This window comes from Mucor velutinosus (assembly GCF_035048745.1).
Source record: "Mucor velutinosus strain NIH1002 chromosome Unknown tig00000165, whole genome shotgun sequence".
In the NCBI taxonomy this organism is placed as follows: domain Eukaryota; kingdom Fungi; phylum Mucoromycota; class Mucoromycetes; order Mucorales; family Mucoraceae; genus Mucor; species Mucor velutinosus.
In genome coordinates this window covers 242,752-263,886 of record NW_027041913.1, presented here as the reverse complement: position 1 = coordinate 263,886, position 21,135 = coordinate 242,752, and the positions used below count along the sequence as shown (strand labels likewise).

At 43.6% G+C, this 21,135-nt stretch overlaps 4 protein-coding genes across 4 annotated transcripts; 2 read left to right on the top strand and 2 right to left on the bottom strand.

The window, feature by feature from the left end:
• Positions 1-390: 390 nt before the first annotated feature.
• ATC70_003014 (uncharacterized protein) lies at positions 391-7,463 on the bottom strand (the record flags this gene model as incomplete). The annotated part of the gene is made up of 18 exons (XM_064822382.1): positions 391-416; positions 475-641; positions 692-806; positions 865-1,007; positions 1,064-1,164; positions 1,220-1,435; positions 1,489-1,810; positions 1,870-2,049; positions 2,102-2,366; positions 2,419-4,305; positions 4,358-4,475; positions 4,528-4,698; positions 4,752-5,401; positions 5,456-5,537; positions 5,595-5,746; positions 5,802-5,857; positions 5,912-6,394; positions 6,451-7,463. The coding sequence occupies 18 exons, from the start codon at positions 7,461-7,463 to the stop codon at positions 391-393; spliced, it is 6,147 nt and encodes a 2,048-aa protein (XP_064678982.1).
• Positions 7,464-8,831: 1,368 nt separating this feature from the next.
• Positions 8,832-15,810, top strand: ATC70_003013 (uncharacterized protein; the record flags this gene model as incomplete). Its single annotated transcript, XM_064822381.1, has 3 exons — positions 8,832-9,114; positions 9,174-11,569; positions 11,641-15,810. The coding sequence occupies 3 exons, from the start codon at positions 8,832-8,834 to the stop codon at positions 15,808-15,810; spliced, it is 6,849 nt and encodes a 2,282-aa protein (XP_064678981.1).
• A 424-nt stretch (positions 15,811-16,234) lies between these two features.
• HGT20_6 (Bifunctional purine biosynthesis protein PurH) lies at positions 16,235-17,403 on the top strand (the record flags this gene model as incomplete). The annotated part of the gene is made up of 3 exons (XM_064822380.1): positions 16,235-16,615; positions 16,673-16,982; positions 17,036-17,403. 3 exons carry the CDS (start codon positions 16,235-16,237, stop codon positions 17,401-17,403), a joined length of 1,059 nt encoding a protein of 352 aa, XP_064678980.1.
• A 96-nt stretch (positions 17,404-17,499) lies between these two features.
• Positions 17,500-19,658, bottom strand: ATC70_003011 (uncharacterized protein; the record flags this gene model as incomplete). Its single annotated transcript, XM_064822379.1, has 4 exons — positions 17,500-17,894; positions 17,948-19,262; positions 19,328-19,540; positions 19,605-19,658. The coding sequence occupies 4 exons, from the start codon at positions 19,656-19,658 to the stop codon at positions 17,500-17,502; spliced, it is 1,977 nt and encodes a 658-aa protein (XP_064678979.1).
• Positions 19,659-21,135: the final 1,477 nt, after the last annotated feature.

Sequence of the window (21,135 nt, the reverse complement as noted above, 5' to 3'; positions counted from 1 at the left end):
TGGAATTTGCTGGGATCTTGAAAGATATTTGAATACAAATATATGTGTGTTGGCAGCAGCTAATTATCTGATCATCTAAGCATTGTTGATCGATTATTTGCGGCTTATCAAGGTGTGTTTAAGTTATAGGTTGGCTTGAAAACGATAGCTCTGATCGATCAGCATCTGACAGAGGTCTTTTTAGAGTTGGATCAAGCTCATTGCATTTGTTCTTGTTGTACTTTTAGTGAACTTGATAGCAAAACATCATCTTGCAATGTTATGGTAATATGCCATATGTCTTAATCAGCTTATACTGAACCCCTCGTGTCTTTTTGTTGCAATAGGCTTGTAAATTGAAGGAAGTATGTGTTTGGCTTTAATTGATTTAAGGTTCTGAACACAAGCTATCTATTTAAACTCATTCCTCAACATCTCTAAATCATATGCGGGTTAGTCATAATGTTCTGAATGCAGCTTAAGCGTTCTTTTTACCTTGCCAAATATCATGAGAGGAGGTGTCTTCAACGATACTATCATCGGCGTGAGAACGATTATCCCCACCATCGGGATCGTCATGATCTATCAAATCCTTGTCATCCTCTACGAAATCTTCCTCCTCACTGGAAAGGTACAGATCATAGAAAGAAGAGCGGCTATTACTGTAAATAGGGGTTGGTACGTTATTCATCAAAAAGACCCTATCCCTTACTTTGCAACGTTTGTTACGGATATAACAGAACCATCATTGTGAGACTGTAATTCGGTTGCACTGATTGGTGATGAAGATTGTCCTACATCTCCTCTGTCAATGATGATAGCAGGCACTATAATAACAAATGGGAATGAGATCCCATGACATTACACAAGAAAATCAAGACTTACCATCTCTTTGCTTTTTGCTTTCAAGATGTTTCAAGAACTTTTTCCGCAACGAGATGGTCTCTATCAGGCCTCTCACTCGATCAATGGAACTGAGCGTATGAATAGCTTCCTCCTTTTTCTGGTTTTCGAGCAACTCTTCCAAACTAGTGGATAGTGTCAACTTTAGGATTGTTCTTTGCACAATAGACAATCTACTTACATAAGAGCATTCTCAGGAACAATTAATTTTCTTTGTGCAAGCATCAGTAGCATTTGATTAAACGATACGCCCCTGGATGCAGATTCCACTAGTGCAGTTTCCTGTATATCTTGTCAGAATGTGCAACATATTAAAGAACTCTCATTAGTCCCTTACCCAGTATATCTTTTCTAAATTCTGGCGCTTTGCATGAAGATCTCGTTTTTCGAGTAAATTCAGCTTTGCATTTAGCGCCTTCAGATCCAAATGATGCTGATATGGATCACTGTCAGCCTTGCCTACGCTGCCGTTGTTTATACTGCACTCTTTGACGAGGTTCTTGTAAGAGTACTCGGGCTCAAAAATGCGGATTGTAAAGATACCATCTAGTCTCTGTGCAAGACATTTGAGTATAAATAGCTGCTTTTCGTTCCATCTACACTTACTCTGAATAATGTCATGTAATCACCGGGTTTGACATAGCCTGTTCGCTCTGTATCAATCGATGCCCAGGTCATCTTGAACTTTCTAATTTCATCTCGGTTTACCAAGGAGAAATTGGCTTTGATTTGATACACATAGGAAAAGTTATCCGCAACCACAGCGACGAAGATGGCGATAAAGATGTACATAGAAATAATGTTGAATGTCAAGAACAAAAAGTACGACCATCGAAGCGATCCACAGTCAGAATCGAGGTAGTTGTCTGCTACAACACAATTGGGGTATTCGATAGTGAAATCATGCATAATCGAGTTCCAGCCCTCACTACAGTAAATGTTAGTGATATTCAGCTCGACTAGTATGTAAGCATGCCACGCACTCACCCAGTAGAGTATCGAACCAGTGAAATCAGAGTATTAGCAAAGGATCTAAAGTTGATGTGTTCTGTTGTAGCATTGGGTCCATACTTTGTCAGGCCAAATATTTGCATAAACATGATTGCATAGGTCACAAGCACCACAAACCAAACAGCAAACACGTTCAGGATCTGATAAGACGATGCACTATGTAGAATAGATGAGTATGCTGTCTTTTCATGAATGCTGGTATACGTACGCCATGGTGGTGAACAGTTGATTCAAACTGTCGCTTCTCTGAACCAGTTTAAAGCAGAGTGCTGTCATGAATAGCTTTTGCGATTCGACATTTACTTGCAAATTCGGGTTCCCCAGCGTTATAATTGCAGTTATAAAACTGCCAATAACCATTGTCAAATCGTATAGATTCCAGAGGTTTTTACGAAAGGATTTCCATCCAAGACCCAGCAGTTTGATGGCAATTTCCACCCAGTACACGAAAACAAACAGCAAGTAAACATACACTAAGAGTGGTTATCAGCAACATGGCCAAAGCCATAACATCCATGACAGTACCTTTAATACGACTCCATCCAGTCTCTCCATTGTCAACATCATTTACATCATACACAGCATCTGTGCACAAGAACAAGATGTTTAAGGAAATCACAAATGTCATAAACTTGTAGAATTTGCCTCTCTTCTCGACTGTCAGGTTGAAACATAACTTTCGAATGGGATTAGCAGGCACAGTCTTGGGTCTTTTGGCAGGCCTGAATTGATTTAGCAGTTTCTTGAGATCTAGCCAGCGTCTTTGATCACTGGTGAGGTATGCTGTTCCGTTTCTCTTTGTGAAATTCTCAATCACCACACCTAGAAACAGCGAAATCACAAAGACAGAGCCTGCGAGATTGTACACCATAAAGAAGATGCCCCATAGCTGACTTGCATCTTGCTCCGGTGCCAGATCCTTGCCCGTGATGCCCATACTCGTAGTTAGCACATCGATCCAGCCTTCGCCACTTGCAATTTCAAACAGAATCAGTAACGACTTCCAGAAAGAATCAAAGCTGTACACGTAGGGGTTGTTCCATATACGAGGCATGTACACCTCAGAGTCCTCTGGCAGTGGTTCTTGAGTGCCCAACATTGCTTCATACACACACTCGGGCCTATTACTATCGCCATCATTGCAGTTGTAGAATAGACCCATAAAGACGTTCTGTCCGTAGAGAGCAAACGGAACAATGAGACACAAACCCAGCACAGCAGCGTCCAGAATTTGTGGAAGACCAGTGACAAGAATAGCAGTGAAAGTTTCTTTGGCAGGGCCAAGTAAATTGATCAGGCGCAATGCTCTCAAAGCTTTGAATGCTCGGAAACCACGCTCCAGGCCAGTAGCAGCAGCAAAGTTACCGAAATTAGACATGTAGAGAGTAATCAAGACAAAGAGATCCAGCAGATTCCAGCCATTCAGCATGTATGCGTTGGGAGTGAGGATCAAACCATCCGCAATCACCTTGACAACAAACTCAACACTAAAGATGACAGTAAATGCCCAATCCACATAGACAAATGGCATCACAGCTGATGGGTTATGGCGGTTCTCAAACTGATACACTGGCGAGTTGTAGATGGTCAATACCACATTGATAATGACACAGCAGGTAATGATGGTCAAGAAGATGATGCTGCCCCATTTCGACGCAGGAGTACCAAAAATACGCTCTCCACGACTAGGCTGCACAATCAGTTGGCACCATCTGCGAACACGGTTGCTAGGTGAAAACAGATAAAGCGATTTATCGTAGGAAGGATGTGCTCTTATAAAGTCCCTTTTGAGAGCCTTTCGTTCCTCCAAGTCGAGGTCTGTCGTTTCTTGCTGATATCTGTTGGCTACAGTCTCTCTCAAGGTAGGATCCACTAAATAGCGCAATGATCGAGGCTCGTTGATATCATGAACACCACCTCTTTTCTTGAAATCGTAAAATGTGCCAACCTGATCAAATGCATTGACTGGATCAATGTATACGCTGTTTCTGTTCCGTTGCTTGCGCTGTTCCTCCATCTTCTTGCTGCTGCTGTCCGAATACAGATTGTCTAAAAAGTTCTTGACCTTGGACAAGACACCAGTTTGTTGCTGCTGCTGTTCTGCTAGACTACGGTTTTTTGTTGACTGCAGTGTTGGCTCATTTGCATTGACATCGGTAGCTTCATTCATGAATTCACGCACAATGCTCTTTTGCACAGACAGGACAAGGTTGCTGGGGATATTCTTGACATCGAGGCCTTTGGCTTTGGGCTTAAAGTACCTATAAATGTTCCAACGACTCACAACTGTCTTCTGGCCCAGTTCATTTTCTGTCTTTTCCATAAATTGCATGACTTGGCGCTTTCTCTTGTCCTCTTCTGCAATTTCAAAGTTCTCCATCAACACGGCAATGAACAGATTCACCAGGACGACTATGGGAGCGAGTGTTAGTTGCGCAATTCATAGCTAACATGGTCCACTTACAGTTGGAAAAAGCAAACCAAAACACCAAGAAGAGAGCGTAAATGACGGCATTGTTGTTCTCTGATCCTGCCTCCATCACATTGTACAGAACTGTTGTCCAATCTTCACCAGAGAATAGCTGGGTGCATGTGTGAGCGCCAGGTCAGTTGGCAAAAATGACAGAAACTTACTTGATAGAGAGAAACAAACGAATTGTAGACTGAAAAGAACCGCATTTCTTCACCCAAATCATTAATGACGCCTTCAAACAGCTGAAATGCAATGATGGCGCATAGCAATGTGGCCAACACAATAAAGAAAGACAAGTTGATGAGACCATATACACTGCCCAAAACGCGAGACTACATGAACGGTCAGTATTTATAGCTGTAAGAAGCTCTACATGCTGCATTACCATCAGTTTTCTCAGTCTCGGCACTGCGACAACCAGTCTGTAGATACGCAGCACTTGAAATCCAGTAAACCAGACATACACATACACGTTTTGGCGAATAGGAGGTATTTGAATGATACAGGTGATCACTGCAATCAAGAAATCGGTCGCATTCATCTTGCTCTTAAAGAACCCTTTGAGGTCCTTTCTCGAGTTGAGTATGCGGACCAATATCTCAAACAAGAATGCAATGGAAAAGATGGTTTCTGCCATATTCAGCGCTTCCAGTTCCTCAGTGGACATGCTGTTGTTCTTGAATGCCATGCACAAAAGGTCCACAGCCACCAAGACAATCCAAAACGGGTTCATGTATTTGACTACCAGTGCTAAAGGTGAGTTCTTTTTCAGCTTTTTTCGTTGCGCTTCATCCTGTTCTGAATAGGCCCAAACGCCTTCTTCGTTAGCATCTGCTAATACCGGTCGTGCAGTTGAGTTTGTGAATGCTGAATGCTGTGAGTCTTCTCTGACTTTGGCAAACATCTCGGTGATGACGGCAATGAAAAGATTGATCAGCCAGAAATTCATAACAATGACGATGATGACAAAGTAGAGACTAGCAACAAAGTACTCGGCATCCATCATATCGTACATACGATCGGTCCAGGATTGCACTGCACAACCAATCAGTTGACAAGCTACCTACCACAACAGGTGGGCACACTTACCACCAGTAATAATCATCACCAGGAGCATGGATGAGAAGATGTTATCAAAGCTAATTGTGCCTCCGAAGGGATTCTCGGTTTCCTATATAAGGATTTGAATACAGGTGATACGATCAAAAACTTTAAATACACTCTATACCTCACATGTCAGGCCAATCTCACAAATGAATCCTTTAGACCATGGTGCTTCCGATCCATCTTTCAACAAATAAGGCACCACATCACCTGTAGCATTAATGTATCCGCCGCAATACTGCTGCAGTTCCTGGACATTACTTGAATTGGTGGGATCTATCCGCCGAGTGAGTCATCTGTCAAATCAAGTATACTTGACACATCTATTTACCATGCCACACACAATGTCTCCGGAAAGACCCTTTAAAAGATTGGACACCTACAATACTACGCTTCCATTGTGAATACATCAGAACTCATCACAACGACAGGTTTACTTACGCAAATATCACGAAAAAGAACAATACAAAGAACAGCACATTGACCAAGAGAGGTGCTGCCTTTTTCAAACTGTTCAGAATCACCCGGCTGCCATCTGTCAAGTTCAATAATCGAAGGAGCACGAGAGCAGACAACATCTTGAATACCAATATCCGCCTGTCCTCGCCTATAATCTCCTGTTGCGTCAATAGCAATGCTAGATCAATCCAATACGACACAATCGACACAATATCGACACGGTTCCAACTATGTCTTAGAAAGGCTGTTTTCGAATCAGGTGTGGAATTAACGAATAATCCATACACAATGATACGACAGATTGTTGTGAGGGTATAAAATGAAAATATAACAAGCAGCACGATCTGATCCCACGTTGGTGTCCATTGATTTGGTGGCTCTGGAAATGGATTTGATCCCCATCCTACTACGAGTAGCACTATTCCATGCAATACAATCAGGAGCATGATAAATGTCTCGAACCATCTACAAGATAACGTGTTAGATTTGCATAGAAATAGACAGTTGTATACTCGACCTACTTGTAGTATAATATTCTAGCAAAGAAGAGTCGAAGTGGATTTGAGGGTGACAGCAATCTCAAACTATTGCCTGCTAGCTGGATCTTGTGTTTGGTATCTTTTTGGTGTATACTACTACTGCTGCTACTGCCGCTGTGCAATGTGGATGGTGAAGGGGTGGTATCCGATGTGGGTTTGAGGTTATTGGATGGCGTTCGAGTCATGGGTATCACTTCGTTGATATCTGAAGAGAAATCTGTTTCACCTCCATCCTCATTATATCTAGCCTTTTTGTTCGTTAATGCATGTTGCTCTTGATCTGAGGATGGAGTGATAGGGCTTTGCTGTGGGCGTGGATCTTGTGAGTGTGGCTGTTGAGGCTGAGCTGTGCCATTTTCTGGACTGTAGTTGTTATGCACATTGACCACTCTTTTGGATAGTCGTCGAATGGTTCTAGATACGTTTTTCGCCAAAGCTCGTCTATTTACGTGGAGAAGCTTGTGCAGTCTCCTATTTCGTTGATCCACTTCGGGGTCAATGAGAGCTGGCTCGTATATTTTACTTGTAGGACGACCTTGCTGGAAAGAGATTCTGCTGCTGTTCACATTTGTATTGTAAATTTGTTGTAGATCCAGATCATCATTTGGTTGCATAGCAACAGCATGTCGCTCTTGATCCCTATTACTGTTGCTCCCCTGGCTGCCATGGAAACCATTTACATCAGATGCATTTACTGTTAATCTTGCTGTATCCGAGAACTCCTCGATATCATCATATGATGCTATGCTGTTTTCTTCTGCATCAGAGATGACTGAATGATTGGAGCTGACACTTGGTGGCCTCACTACAAAGGAAGGCCTTCTTTCTTGTTCAAATTCTGTCATGAATTCTGCCATGGATGGTGGTTGCCGTTTTTGTGTGTAGCGACGAGATACATCGACATTGGGCTTGGGACTGAAAGACATGAAAGGTGAGGCAGATGATGATGCCTCTCCATTTTCATTTTGCTGATTCGGATCCTCATCGCTGTTCATTTGTGTATACGAGCTGTTAGACAACGGTCGCTTATTTACAGATTTGTTCCTTATAAAAGACATTTGTCATTCTTTCTTCTCTCCTTTTCAGTAGAAAGCGAAAGAAAAAATATTGAAAGAGAGAAGAAGAAAAAAAGGGGAAAGAGAGAACACCACAAAACAATTAGACAAACACAAATTAAAACCGCAAAAATGCTAAAAATAAATGTTGCCTTCAAGGCAATCAACACAAGGCTGATAAAATATTAAAGACTTTCCTCATTCACTGCAATTTAATCAGAACTTCCAAGAGATTTAAACTCATGCTCGGGTTTCAAGGGTATCACACCGTCCAGAATCAGCCGTTTGGCGTTCATCTTCCGCAGAATGAATGTTGCTGGCTGATCTTTCTTGACATTATGAGCTTATTTGAGGATTTTGACGTATCAAATGTACTATATGAGATTGGAGCACTCTTTGATAGGCCATTTCTCGACTAGTGTGGTTTAATTCAAGACTATAACATCGAATTTAGCTGTAGAGCGCGAATAGATCAGTGTATGATGTGTCAAGCATTCATGCCAGTGTCGTAGGAAGCGTGAGAGCTACATTGAGTTGTTCTGGTGCTTGAATCCAGACACCCGTCAACTAAAGTGTGATCTACACAATTACTGGTATTTACCAAGCACATTAAGGATCTCTAGTACGCATACTGATGCCAAAATGAATGAGTTGACCTTATTCAAAGCACCATGAATGTATAATGAAGTAAACATTTACATTGATGTGCGTATTTTTTTATGATTTAGGCTCGTGAAGATGGTGCTTACTGAGAATCAAGATGGCTTTTTCTATCTACTATTATAAACTGCTTTTGACATGATGAATATATTTAGAAAAGCCTATTTCGCAAAGTCTAAAAAAGATCTCATCCATAAGATTGATTTTGGTGTTCCCAGCCTAAGCTTCCCATTGCATTATAGATTACTCATGGACCTCCGCCGCATAATTCTTCTTTCATGACGTGCGTGTCTCATAGATCAACACTACTAATTGGATATGACTGAGGGACTTTGTTTATCAAACAGACGGGGCTTATCCATCAGTTTAGAGTATAAAAAGGCTCTAAATTCTTGGAACCATGCAACTTTTCAGCATCCTTAGCTGACAATCTTTGGAATACCCTATATTTTTGCATTATATTTTCAATAAAACTTTCTCTTTCCTATAAAAAAAAAAACTTACTTCATCTAGAATTTACCTTAACATCTCTCTGTAAACTTTGACACGTAAGAATATCCATCACATTGGACTCTGTGAATGTATGCATTAAATTTTTTGAATTTTCGACTCTTGTTGTAGGGAAAGCCTAAATTCTATTCAAATATAATGTCTTCCAACTTTCCTATCCCTTCTGTTGCTAATGCTGGCACTGCTCCTGCAATCATTAGCTCTGTAGGTGGTGCACACATTCCTGCTCCTGCTGCCAATGCCACTCCGCTTCCAACACTCTCTCCGCGCTCGCCCTCTGCTCCCCATCGCCCTGTTACTGCGTTTGAGGATAAGGATGTTACTACTGCTACCTTGGTCTTGCAAGATGGGTCCAGCTATCAGGGTATTTCATTTGGCGCAGAAAGCAAAAGTATTTCTGGTGAATGTGTATTTCAGACAGGTAAGCTACGGTTTCAAAGAGAGATTGCTTTCCGATCTGACATGTTTCACAAACAAAAGGTATGGTGGGTTATCCTGAATCGCTGACGGATCCTTCATATCGTGGCCAGATCCTGGTCTTGACGTTTCCCTTGGTCGGCAACTACGGTGTGCCTTCTCGCACTGAGATGGATGAGCTCCTCCAAGACGTCCCCAAGTACTTTGAATCGAGTGAAATTCATGTGGCAGGCTTGATCGTTGGCAACTATGCCCAGGACTACTCGCATTATTTGGCTACATCCTCCCTTTCTACTTGGCTCAAAGAGAACAATGTTCCTGGTCTGTATGGTATTGATACACGTGCAATGACCAAGAAGATCCGTATTAAAGGTGCTCTTCTGGGTAAGATTCTGTTCCCCAAGTCTCTTGCCAATAGCACGGTAGATGCTGCTGCTTCTGCTCTCGGGCTGAGTGCTCCTTCCGACTTAATGCCCTCTGAACGCTGGATGGTGGACTATCAAGATGTGGATTGGGTGGATCCCAACAAGAGAAATTTGGTTGCTGAAGTTTCCATCAAGGAGCCCAAGATCTACTATCCAGATCCAGCCAAGGCCATCAAGACTCCTTCTGGTCGCACCATGCGTATCATTGCTGTTGATATTGGTATGAAGTACAATCAAATCCGTTGTTTTGTCTTTCGTGGCGTTGAGCTCAAGATTGTCCCTTGGGATTATGATTTCAATGCTGAGCCTGCTGACTCTTACGACGGCCTCTTTCTTTCCAATGGCCCTGGTGATCCAACCACAATTGACATTACCATCAAGAATACTGCCAAGTTTCTCAAGGATATCAAGAAACCCGTCTTTGGTATTTGTCTCGGTCATCAAGTGATGGCTCTTGCTGCAGGTGCCAAAACCATGAAGATGAAGTATGGTAATCGTGGTCAGAACATTCCTTGCACTAACATGCTCTCTGGCCGTTGTTACATTACCTCTCAGAATCACGGCTATGCTGTCGACGCTGCATCTCTTCCTGAAAACTACCAAGAGCTCTTTGTCAATGCCAACGATGGTTCCAATGAAGGTGTGATCCACAAGTCGCTTCCTTTTTTCTCTGTTCAATTCCATCCTGAGTCCACCCCTGGTCCTCGTGATACTGAATTCCTCTTTGACGTCTTTATCAACAATGTCAAGGACTGTCTCGAAAAGAACACACTTGTTCCTGTCCATATGCCTGGTGGTAGTATTGTTGAGAATCGCAACAAGAATCCCAGAGTGCATGTCAACAAGGTGCTCGTTTTGGGTTCTGGTGGTTTGTCTATTGGTCAAGCTGGTGAATTTGACTACTCTGGCTCTCAAGCCATCAAGGCGTTGAAGGAGGAAGGCATTTACACTGTGCTGATAAATCCCAACATTGCCACTATCCAAACTTCCAAGGGTTTGGCTGACAAGGTCTATTTCTTGCCTGTTACCCCTGAATACGTCCGTAAAGTCATCCAGTTTGAGAAGCCTGATGGTATCTATGTCACGTTTGGCGGTCAGACTGCGTTGAGCGTAGGTATTGCATTGAAGGACGAGTTTGAGGGTTTGGGTGTCAAGGTGCTTGGTACTTCTATCGATACTGTCATCACCACCGAAGACCGTGATCTTTTTGCTCAAGCCCTGTATGAAATCAATGAAAAGTGTGCGCAATCTTCCTCTGCTATTACTGTGGATGAAGCGGTCGCTGCTGCCAATGAAATCGGCTATCCTGTCATTTGCCGTGCTGCCTATGCATTGGGTGGTCTTGGCTCTGGTTTCGCTGACAACAAGAAGGAGTTGATTGCTCTTTGTAACAAGGCATTTGCTACCTCCCCTCAAGTCTTGATTGAAAAATCTATGAAGGGCTGGAAGGAAATTGAATACGAAGTTGTGCGAGATTGTCAAGATAACTGTATTACTGTTTGTAACATGGAGAACTTTGATCCTCTCGGTATCCACACGGGTGATTCGATTGTGATTGCTCCCTCCCAAACGCTCTCTGACGAGGATTACAACATGCTCCGTACCACTGCAGTCAATGTCATTCGCCATTTGGGTGTTGTGGGTGAATGCAACATTCAGTACGCTTTGAATCCATTCTCCAAGGAATACTGCATCATTGAAGTCAATGCCCGTCTGTCTCGTTCATCTGCTCTTGCCTCCAAGGCCACTGGCTACCCACTTGCCTTTGTCGCTGCCAAGCTTGGCTTGGGTATTCCCTTGAACGAGATCAAGAATAGTGTGACCAAGGTGACATGCGCTTGTTTCGAGCCTTCCTTGGATTATGTTGTTGTCAAGATTCCTCGCTGGGACCTCAAAAAGTTCAACCGCGTCAGCACTGCTCTCTCTTCCTCCATGAAGTCTGTGGGTGAGGTGATGGCCATTGGTCGCACATTTGAAGAAACTATTCAGAAGGCTATCCGTGCCATTGATTTCAACTTTGTTGGTTTCAGTGAGGTATGTTTGCAGAGAGTAGAAAAATGAAAGAGAAAGAAAGGGGAATTTACAGCTTTTGTCTTTTTACATAGAACGAATTTGTTGCTGCGGACGACATTGATTTCGAACTGACTAACCCCTCTGATCAGCGTCTCTTTGCTATTGCCAACGCCATGAACAAGGGCTACACTGTCGACAAGATTTGGGAGATGACCAAAATTGATAAATGGTTCCTGAACAAGCTGATGCACATTGTCAACCTGGGTAATCGTTTAAATGGCTTCAGCAAGTCCAACGTGCCTGGCAACTTGATCCGCTCTGCGAAACAACTCGGCTTCTCAGATCGCCAAATTGCCTCTCACATCAACAGCAACGAACTGGCTGTGCGTAGACTTCGCCAAGAGTATGGTGTCACTCCCTTTGTCAAGCAAATTGATACTGTTGCTGCTGAATTCCCTGCCTTCACCAATTATCTGTACATGACATACAATGCAGTTGAGCACGACGTTGATTTTGAAGACAAGGGCATTATGGTGTTGGGTTCAGGTGTCTACCGTATCGGCTCTTCTGTCGAGTTTGATTGGTGTGCTGTGCGTGCTATTCGTACTATTCGTGAACAGGGTCTCAAGACGGTTATGGTCAACTACAATCCTGAAACGGTGTCGACGGATTACGACGAAGCAGATCGTCTCTATTTTGAAAACATCAACCTGGAGCGTATCTTAGATATCTATGAAATCGAGAAATCCTCTGGTGTGTTGATGTCGATGGGCGGTCAAACACCAAACAACATTGCCTTACCACTATACCGTCAAAATGTCAAGGTGCTTGGTACGTCTCCCGAGATGATTGATAACGCTGAAAATCGCTACAAGTTCTCTCGTATGTGTGATAGCATTGGTGTTGATCAGCCCCTCTGGAAAGAACTGACTAGCTACGAAGAGGCCGAAGTCTTTTGCGAGAATGTCGGTTTCCCTGTGTTGGTCAGACCCTCGTATGTTCTTTCTGGTGCTGCTATGAATGTCGTCTTTTCCAAGGATGATCTTGCCTCTTACCTCAAAGAAGCTGCTGCCGTCTCACGCGATCATCCTGTTGTCATTACAAAGTACATTGAGGAAGCCAAGGAGGTAGACATGGACGCTGTGGCTCTCGATGGTAAGCTGATCATGCATGTCATTTCTGAGCACGTTGAAAATGCTGGTGTTCACTCTGGCGATGCTACGCTCGTCTTGCCTCCTCAGGATCTTGATCCAGAGACCATCCGCAAGATTGAAGTTGCCACTGCCAAGATTGGTCGTGCCTTGAACATCACAGGCCCCTTCAACATTCAGTTCATTGCCAAAAACAATGAGATCAAGGTGATTGAGTGCAACGTGCGTGCTGCTCGTTCGTCTCCTTTTGTATCCAAGGTCATGGGTGTAGATTTGATCGAAATGGCTACACTTGCCATGCTGGGCCTTCCTGTCACACCTTATCCCAAGGTGGACATTCCCAAGGATTATGTTGGTGTCAAGGTGCCTCAGTTTTCGTTCAGTCGTTTGTCAGGCGCTGATCCCATCCTGGGTGTCGAAATGGCTTCTACGGGTGAAGTTGCTTGCTTCGGCAAAGACAAGTTCTCTGCTTACCTCAAGGCACTGTTGGCTACTGGCCTGACATTACCCAAGAAGAACATTCTCTTCTCTATTGGCTCATACAAGGAGAAGCAAGAGTTGCTGCCTTCTGTCCGTAAGTTGCACCAACTGGGCTACAACATCTTTGCTACCACGGGTACTGCTGATTTCATCTCTGAGCACAACATACCAGTTAAGCATTTGGATACGCTGGATGCTGATACCGATGACAAGCTCAAGGCCGAGTACTCTCTTCAACAGCACTTGTCCAACAATTTGATTGATTTGTACATCAACTTGCCTTCTCGCAACCGTTTCCGTCGCCCTGCCTCCTACATGTCCAAGGGTTATCGCTCTCGTCGTATGGCTGTTGATTACTCTGTCCCTCTGTTAACCAACGTCAAATGTGCTAAGCTCTTTATTGAAGCACTTGCCCGTAACAAGGACAATGAGATCTTGAGCATCGACTGCAAATCAAGCCATACGCAAGCCCAATTGCCTGGCTTGTTCAACATGAACGCTTATCTGGAGAACAGCGATGAGTTTGCTGCTGTTGCTAAGGCCTCTCTGTCTGCTGGCTTCACTACTGTCTCTGCTTTTGTCAAGGATGTCACCAACGATATTACGTTAGATAAGCTCAGTGATATGGCTCGCAAGGAAGCCTACGCTGACTATCTATTGAATATTACTGCCACCGCTGATAATGCTGCTCAAGTGGGCGACTATGCGTCGGATGCCGCTGCTGTCTACCTCAATACAGATCGCATTGGCTCTGGCAAGGTCTCTGTGTTTGACTCTGCCTTCTCCTCATGGCCCAACTCCCAACTGATTGTCACTGACGCCAAGGGAACTGATCTTGCCTCTCTTTTGCTGTTGGCCTCCCTTCATAACCGCGTTATCCACGTCTCCAATGTGGTTAGTAAGGCAGATTTGGCTTTGATCAAGATGAGTAAGAAGAAGGGTATGTCCATTACCTGTGATGTTGCCATCTATTCTCTATTCTTTCATTCTGAAGACTTTGAAAACACCGAGCTTCTGCCTACCAAAAAAGAGCAAGAAGCTTTGTGGAAGAATTTGGATGTCATTGATTGCTTCACTATTGGCTCTGTCCCTCGCAAATTGGCTGCTGAACTCGGCCAACCTGCTGACGCTACGGCTGGTATTCACGAAGCATTGCCTCTGCTTTTGGGCGCTGTTTCTCAAGGCCGCTTGACCATCAGTGATGTTTCTGAACGTCTCTACGATAATCCCAGAGCCATCTTTGGTATTTCTGCTCAGCCTGATACTTCCATTGAAATTGTTGTTGATCGCAAGATCAAGTGGCCTGTCGATGTAAATAACTGGTCCCCTATCGCTGGTCGCACTGTACACGGTTCAGTGGAAAGAGTCATTATGGATGAAACAACCATGTTCATGGATGGATCCTTTACTGATGGAGCCAAGCTAGGTCGCGATGTCTCTCTTCAAGCTCAAGCTGTCAAGACTGGCAAGACCTTTGAGAGCGATCAAAAGGAGAGCAAGGCGCATAAGCAAGCAGAGCAGCAAACGCAACAGCAAATTGAGCAGAGCTCAGTAGCCCTCGAAAGCACAGCTGTCCAAGAAGACCGCATTCCTCGCTCTTCTGACCCTGTGAGATTAGCTGGTGCCGCTGGCCAACAACTGGTGTCTCTTCAAGTACCTCGTTTCGAGATTTCCGCCTCTCTCGCTCGTGTTGTCGGTCGCTCTCCCTTCTATCGCAAGCACATTTTGAGATCTGCTCAGTTTGACCGTGATGACCTTCATTTACTGTTTGGCGTTGCCCATGAGATGCGTAATCTGGTAGAACTCTATGGCTCCATCAACTTGTTGCAAGGCCGTGTCATGAGCACCATGTTTTTTGAACCCTCTACTCGCACCTCGTCGTCATTTGAAGCTGCCATGTACCGTTTGGGTGGTCAAGTAGTCTCTGTCAGTGCTACTACCTCGTCTGTTCAAAAGGGTGAATCGCTTGCTGATACTGTGCGCACATTAGGCTGTTATGCTGATCTCATTGTGCTTCGTCATCCTCAACCAGGCAGTGCTCAGATTGCCGCTAAATACTCCAAGGTGCCTGTCATCAATGCAGGTGATGGTATTGGCGAGCACCCCACGCAAGCCTTCTTGGATACATTTACGATCCGTGAAGAGCTCGGTACTGTCAATGGCTTGACCATCACCTTGGTGGGTGATCTGAAGAACGGTCGTACTGTCCATTCGTTGGTTAAGATCCTGACCTACTATCAGGTTACCATCAACTACGTGTGTCCAGATTCCTTGGCCATGCCCAAGGATGTCATGGAAGAAGTGGCTGCTGCTGGCATCAAGCAGAACGTCTATTCTACATTGGATCAAGTCATTGGTACTACGGATGTCCTGTACATGACCCGTGTTCAAAAGGAGCGCTTCAGCACCGAAGAAGAGTATCGTCGTGTTAAGGATGCCTACATTCTGAACAATGATGTCTTGAGCAAGGCCAAGTCTCAAATGATTGTCATGCATCCTCTTCCTCGTGTCAATGAGATTGAGCCTGAAGTTGATTTCGATCAGAGAGCTGCCTACTTTAGACAGATGAGATATGGCCTCTTTGTCAGAATGGCCTTGCTGGCTCTTGTGATGGGCACTCATCGCAGCTAATCTAGAGTTGTTGTTGTTTTTTTTTGCAATAAATCTATTCCTGTATGTCTATGTGTATGTGTTGGAAAAACGTGCTTCTGGGATGGACAATAAGCTTAAGCAGCAACTAGGCTTGTGCTACGGCACACAGCATTGACAGATTTTCAATTTGTGCTTGTTTCGTCCTTCTGGTCAGTTTAGTCGGCAAATACAATCATTTGATGTAAACAAATGCAAGCAAGAAATGAGCAAAGCTGTATTATTATTTGTTGTTATTTTTGTTACAACTCTCATAGCAACATTCAATTTTCCACAGGCGCACGCCCCCCTGTGGAGTATCATGGTCTTATTTATTGTATGGATACCGGGAACCTCCTTGATTTCCCATGTTTATATAAATCAAGACATTTCCCATTCTCTTTTCCTCTTTCTTACTTGATCCATCATGACTATCGAAGTACCTCCAACTGCTGCTACCACTGTAGTAGAAACTCCAGCCAAACCCGATGAAACCAGGACAGAGCCAACATTGAGCATTCAGATCGAACCACCCACTGCTAACAACGAGAGCCCCGAGGATCTTGTTACACCCAATGAGGAGAAGCCTACCAGTGCCAAACGAAGGGCTCTTTTCAACAATCCGTTCAAAGCACCCAAGAAGGAAGCGAACACACCTGATACACCTACAGCACATACGACAGATATCCCCAAGGAGCATGCTCATGCAGAGGAGAAGGCTGCTGTTGCCACTGCTACTGGCGTCACCTCTGGTACAGGAGAAAACAAGATTAGCAAAGGTCTAGGAAACCTGTATACCAGAATCAAGGTGAGCGCTATCTTAACGCTTGCTAAATGGCACGCTAATATTTTGATCTGTATATAGCAAACTGCTAGTAGCCACAACATCAAAGATGCCGCAGGAACTTCTCCCCCTCCCGCTACAACTTTATCTGAACACCCTATTGCTGAGGAGAAGGAAGCTGCTGCTGCTGCTGCTGCTGTAAAGAAGAAACCCACCCATTCGTCATCCTCTTCTTCATCCTCCTCTTCTGAAGGTGGTCATGCACAAGCGCATGAAGCAGAAACGCCATCCGCATCAGTCAGCCATAGTAACATGAACAAGCGTCAATCTTTGTTGAGTAAATTGTTTGGTGGCAGTGGCAAAAAGAAGGAAGAAGAGCAAGCTGAAGCAGGTAACCACTGTTGACTAGGCTTGTATAACAAACTCGCTCATAGAATTTTACAGATCACACTACGAGAGAAGTTACCACGCCAAGTCATGAAGCAGAGACGAATGATAGCATTCCCAACGCCACTGCTGTTGATCCCGAATCTGAGGAACGTCCAGCATCGCCTCCATTGAGTCGTCGTGTAACAGGATTCTTTGCCAAAAAGATTCCAAGTTACAACAAGAAGCATCCAAAGTCAAACGACAAGGCTGGAGAAGACCATACTGCTGCTAATGCTACCACAGATACTACTACTACTGCTACTGCTGCTGCTGCTGCTGCTGCTATTCATCCACAAGAGCCATCTGAAGCTACCACCAAAGAAGACGCTGAAACAACAACAAACAAAGATGCTTCTCCTGCCCCCGTTACTACCTCTGCTTAAAGATTTTTTTTTACCATCAAAAGAGCCCTTTCTCTTTTTTAATACAATTCTCACTTTATTGCTTCAATTCATCATATTAATAAATTAATCCACCATTTATTGCTGAGGGTTGCTAGCGTTGGGATCATTTCCGCCCTCTTGTTGAGCACGGTTCTTGTAGACCATTTCAAATAATTTGAGTGAGCTGGATTGAAGCTGGTCAATCTTGGCCTTGATGTCGTCAGGTTTGACGCTCTCATCACCGCCTTGAGCCTTGACAGTTTCAGCTCTCAATGTCTCGATTTGTTGCTTCAGCCTTTCGGCCTCTGATGAGTCGATTTGCTCCTTAAAGTCCTCCATGGCCCTCTCAGTCTCACTCATGACAGACTCGGCACGATTGGCCATCTCAATCGTATCTCGACGAGCACGATCGGCTTCAGCGTTCTTTTCTGCTTCTTGGATCATGTTTTCGATTTCATCATTACTCAAGCCTGAGGATGCAGCAATAGTAACTAATAAAAGGATGGATTAGTATAGACTACAAGCACTAAACAGCTCTACTTACTGGATTGATCGCGGTTGGTTGCCTTGTCCTTTGCGTGCACATTGACAATGCCATCAGCGTCGATATCAAATTCGACTTCGATTTGAGGAACACCCTTGGGAGCAGGAGGTACACCTGTCAAATTGAAATCGCCCAACAGCTTGTTATCACGGCAAAGCTCACGTTCACCTTGGAAGACACGGATCTGTACTTGGGTTTGACCGTCAGCAGCAGTAGAAAAGATTTGAGACTTCTTGGTAGGAATAGTTGTGTTACGGTTGATCAAACGAGTAAAGACACCACCAAGTGTTTCAATACCCAAGGAGAGAGGAGTGACATCGAGCAGCAAGATGTCAGTAACTGAGCCAGCAAGGACACCGCCTTGAATAGCAGCACCAATGGCAACAGCCTCATCAGGGTTAACAGACTTGGAGGGCTCTCTGCCAAAGACAGACTTGACAGTCTCCACAACCTTGGGCATACGGGACATACCGCCAACCAGAATAACGTCTTGCACATTCTTGTTAGTGATACCAGCATCCTTCATGGCCTTTTCACAAGGAGGAATTGTGCGCTTAATGAGATCCGCAACCAAGCCTTCGTACTTTGAGCGAGTCAGTTTCATATTAATGTGCTTGGGGCCAGTGGCATCAGCAGTAATGTATGGTAAATTGATGTCTGTTTGCACCGTGGATGATAATTCAATCTTGGCCTTTTCACAAGCTTCACGAATACGCTGAATAGCCATGCGATCTTTGGATAAATCGAGGCCCCCAGATTCCTTCTTAAAGTCATCAACGACATAGCGAACCAAATGAGAGTCGAAATCTTCGCCACCTAATGCTGTATCGCCATTTGTCGACTTGACTTCAAATACACCACTTTGAATTTCCAAAACCGAGATATCAAACGTGCCACCACCCAAATCATAGACAGCAATTGTTTTATCGCCAGACTTATCGAGGCCATAAGCCAATGCAGCAGCAGTAGGTTCATTGATAACACGCAGCACATCCAAGCCAGCAATTTTACCAGCATCCTTGGTAGCTTGACGTTGAGAATCGTTGAAATAAGCGGGCACAGTGACAACAGCGTGTTTCACTTTCTTGTGCAGAAATCCCTCGGCGGTTTCCTTCATCTTGCCTAAAACAAATGCACCAATTTGCGAGGGTGAGTACTTTTTGCCTCCAGCTACTTCAACCCAAGCATCTCCATTCGAGTGAGCAATGATCTTGTATGATACACTAGGAATATCAGCTTGAACGGCTGGATCTTTGAATTTTCGGCCGATGAGTCTTTTGGTGGCATAGATGGTATTTTCAGAGTTTACAACAGCCTACAAAACGGCAATATTGTAAGCTGCAAGTTCCACTATCCAATGGCTGATGTGCCCCTATATACCTGACGTTTGGCTGTTTGACCGACCAAAAGTTCACCTTCCTTGGTGAATGCTACAACCGATGGCGTTGTTCTCGCGCCCTCAGAGTTCTCAATGACTCGAGGATCCTTACCGTCCATGACAGATACGCATGAGTTTGTAGTACCCAAATCGATACCAATAACTGGACCAGTGATTTTCGGTGCGCTACTGTAAAGTCGAGTTGAAGCGCCAATCTACATTCAACAGCAATACAGTTAGAAGGATGGTAGATGGAAATAGTGATCGCGAATGACTTACATTGGATCTGGCAATACGACTTGTTTGCTTTGTGAGGTGTGGTAAACGGTACATTGGTTTTCGAGAAGAGAATTAAAAAAAAAATGGAAAGAGATGGAAACGCTGCGAAAAACAGGTTTTGAATCATTATGAAGGATGCCACAAACCCCTGTTTTAGGTGTCGAACTTTCAATTGTGAGGAATTGCATAAATATTATTCCACTTCCGAACTGTCATATATCCTCGATCTCTTTGAGATTGTAGCAGGTTGGGGGAGCATGCTCTACTAGACTTTTATCTTTTCTATGCTGTAGTACAATTGTTAATGAGTATGCTATTAACCTACTGAAATTTGATATTGTATGGATGGTTGTTCTATTTCAATAAAGCAACATCAAGTATATGGCTTTATGCTCTATACCATGTACAATACGGTCGCTGCTGTAAAGCCTATTAGATAAAAGTACAGTGGTGTTTGTTTTGATGCACTATAGCTATTAGTAGTACTCACACTGGAACTGGAAACATTGCATGAGATGAGAAATGTCGCAATTCGCGTTAGAAGCCACATTCGAAAGCAGTTTGCAACAATTGGGTATATCATAGATGTATGTATGCAACCGACGTAATAAAAATTAATCAGGATAAGCCGTGGTACTTTCTTTTTTTTTTTAATTCGCAAAAGCATCAAATACTTTGATGAGCAACCAAGCAGCAAAATATATATATATATATATATATATATTTTGTAGGGGAGTCGAGCTCCAGGTTTTATTTAAAGTGCAAAATATTTTAAAGATCGACATTACAAAAATCGAACACATTTTGACGCTTTTCGACTTGATTGAACTATTGTGTCAAATTCGACTATATAAAGCTGAATGATCATCCCTTAATTCCTAATGCATTCTAGGAGCATTTTTCAAGGCGCATTGAACGGTACCATTTATAACAAGTGTTTTGAACAAGTCTAACGAGCAAAGTTTGAAAATATGAAATGAGGTTTTTGGCCAAAATGTTGAAATATCACATATAAAAGTCTTATAAACAATGTTTCAAGGGTTGCTCTGGGTCTATACAAACATTTTGCTCTAATATGTATCATAGTATAAACCTTCATTTTTGGGGTCAAAACACGATCGTTTGATTTCTGATGAAAATCATGAATGGTACCTCATGGATTTTGATCGATTTTTGACGATCTCAGAAAAGTTGAGCAAAAGTATCAGCAAGTCTGTGTTAGTTGAGAGAAATGGTTTGGTGCTACTCTGAAGCTCTAAAACGGCTTGTAGCAAGAGAAATCAGTGCGTGGAAACAGCCAAATGTGTCCCCACATGAGGGATAAGTGAGGAGCAAGACGCTGAATCGTCAGATTTCTGGATGAAAGCAAGCTGTAATCAATGGTCCAGATGTGCTGCACTGTTTTATATGCCAATTTCAAGTAGTGGGCGGTTTTTACGGATTTTTAAGGCATCGATCCATGTTAAAATGTGTTGCAATGATCTGAAGCAAGCTCTTTTGCAAATAAGCGACCGGGTACAGCGCAGATTTG